The sequence below is a fragment of the Prionailurus bengalensis genome, chromosome B2 (genome assembly GCF_016509475.1).
Source record: "Prionailurus bengalensis isolate Pbe53 chromosome B2, Fcat_Pben_1.1_paternal_pri, whole genome shotgun sequence".
NCBI lineage: Eukaryota > Metazoa > Chordata > Mammalia > Carnivora > Felidae > Prionailurus > Prionailurus bengalensis.
This window is the reverse complement of record NC_057349.1, coordinates 1,250,518-1,253,071: the sequence shown is the minus strand read 5'-3', so window position 1 is coordinate 1,253,071 and position 2,554 is coordinate 1,250,518. Positions and strand designations below refer to the sequence as shown.

General features: G+C 37.7%; 1 protein-coding gene across 1 annotated transcript; it reads left to right on the top strand.

The window, feature by feature from the left end:
• Positions 1-391: 391 nt before the first annotated feature.
• Positions 392-1,822, top strand: LOC122490582 (olfactory receptor 2J3-like). Its single transcript, XM_043593231.1, is given in 2 exon segments — positions 392-577; positions 579-1,822. Coding segments are annotated over 2 exon segments (930 nt in total). The 5' UTR covers positions 392-560; the 3' UTR covers positions 1,492-1,822.
• Positions 1,823-2,554: the final 732 nt, after the last annotated feature.

The window sequence follows — 2,554 nt, the reverse complement described above, 5'->3', positions numbered from 1 at the left end:
TGCTCAGAGTATCATGTCAGTAGGTGCACAATGTTGGTTTGTCTCAACACTGGTGTTGTTAATATTGACTAATCTTGTTTATGGCGATGTCCATCCACCACATTTTTCTCTTGTGAAGTTTACTCTTCTTCATTTTGTAATTAATAGGTAATTAGTGGGGAGGTATTTTAGAGCATGTAAATATCCTGGTTCTCATCATATTTCATTCACTAGTTTTTAGCATATATTTACCTTTTTAAACTCTACCATTCTTTCTATACATATTATTAGAATCCTACTGACAGGAATAACTTTTACTTTTCCACTAATAATTTATATATATATATATATATATATAAAATTTACATTTATATGTATATATTTACATCACTATGAACGTGTGGATTCTTACTTATCTCAGTTCATTAGTATAGTTTCTTTTAATGCCCAACTGTCACAGAGTTAAACAGTGGTAGTCCTTTTAAACTGGCTTCTGTTTCTTTTTCATGTGTCCCTGTGATTCTTGGAGCATTTTCTTACAATTTTGGGAAGTATGTGATTCTTTCCTTAGGTAACAAAAAATGAATGATGAAGGGGAGAAATGAAAGTTATGAAGGTTACCTTATTCTACTGGGTTTTTCACATTGGCCTCATCTGGAAGTAATTCTCTTTGTGCTTATCTTGATGTTCTACTTGATGACATTGATAGGCAACCTCTTTATCATTGTCTTGTCATACCTGGACGCCCATCTCCACACTCCCATGTACTTCTTCCTCTCAAACCTCTCTTTTCTGGATCTCTGCTACACCACCAGCTCCATCCCTCAGTTGCTGGTCAATCTCTGGGGCCCAGAAAAGACCATCTCTTATGCCGGTTGCATGACTCAACTTTACTTTGCCCTTGCACTGGGAACCACAGAGTGTGTCCTCCTGGTGGTCATGTCCTATGACCGTTATGCAGCTGTCTGTAGACCCCTGCATTACACTGTGATCATGAACCCTCGTTTCTGCCACCTGTTGGCTGTGGCTTCCTGGGTCAGTGGCTTTACCAACTCAGCACTTCATTCCTCCTTTACCTTCTGGGTCCCCCTCTGTGGACATCACCAAGTGGACCATTTCTTCTGTGAAGTTCCAACACTGCTGCGATTATCGTGTGTTGATACCCATGCTAATGAGCTGATCCTTCTGGCCACAAGCTCCATTTTTGTTCTGATACCACTCATCCTGATCCTCAGCTCATATGGTGCCATTGCTCGGGCTGTGCTGAGGATGCAGTCATCAACCGGACTTCAGAGAGTCTTTGGAACGTGTGGATCCCATCTTATGGTTGTGTCCCTCTTTTTCATTCCAATCATGTGCATATATCTGCAGCCACCATCAGGAAGTTCTCAGGATCATGGCAAGTTCATTGCCCTCTTTTATACTGTTGTCACACCTAGCCTCAACCCTCTAATCTACACTCTCAGAAACAAAGATGTAAGAGGGGCAGTAAGGAGACTAGTGGGATGGTAGAGACCACTGCATTCATGACCCTCATATGACAGCAAAGTGCCTCCTCAACAAGGACTAGTCTGCATCCATCTATCATCTACCCTCCCATTTACTCACTCTGTCAGCACCAGTGGAGTGTGTGTCTCTCAGGACCACAGAGCTCTGACTCACAGATATGAATTAAACAGTCTGGCTAAATACCAATCACTCTCTCATGGAAAAAACAGCCAAGTAAAACCAAGATCAAACATATTTTTCAGTGGCACAATAAATAAAACAAAGGTATCTCATTCTTAACTGAAAATTAAGAAATGAAATTCCTATATAAAAGTGATATACTTTTTTTTTCTAACCTGGACTATTTTTTTTAATTTCTTGCTTCAAAGGCAGCATTTGCCATAAAATTTGTTTCTATTTTTGGTTTAACTAAAGACATACTGAAATACCTTAAATATTTTCTACAATACTGTTATTCTTTTTTGAATTAATATAGAGAAGAATATTGGTCTGTATTCTTTAATACCCTATAGCAACAGTAAGAAAATAAGTTTTATGAATTATAGCAAGAAAGTCTCTGAAGTAATGAAGTCAACATAAGCATATTGTGTTTCTTTCTCGAGGCAGTGGGAAGTGTATAGGAGGTGGAAATCACTTAAAGAGCTGTGGGATATAGCCTGTAAGGTAAGGGTCATTATAGGCCAGGGATCATTAGGAGAGGTGCTTGGGGCACATGGTTAGCCTGAGGAGCAATAAGAAATATCTGAGGCAGACAGACTTCTAGGCTCTGGAAATGACTGCATGAATCCAATGGGTATTTGAAAGAATTATCTGAAAATATAGTAGAAAAATTTTGTGAGAAAAGATTATGGAACACTGAGTAACATAACTATAAACATATAGATAATATAACAACCCCAAATATTGCAAAACTATGAAGTAATTGGAGCTATCACACATTGTTTATGGAATATAAAATCATTCAATCATTTTGAAAAAAAAGCTTATGGAAAATGTTTGTTTTCTTTTTAAGCTTGATCTAATTTGAATGTTTGAGATTAGAAAGTACATAATGAAAATCAACTTA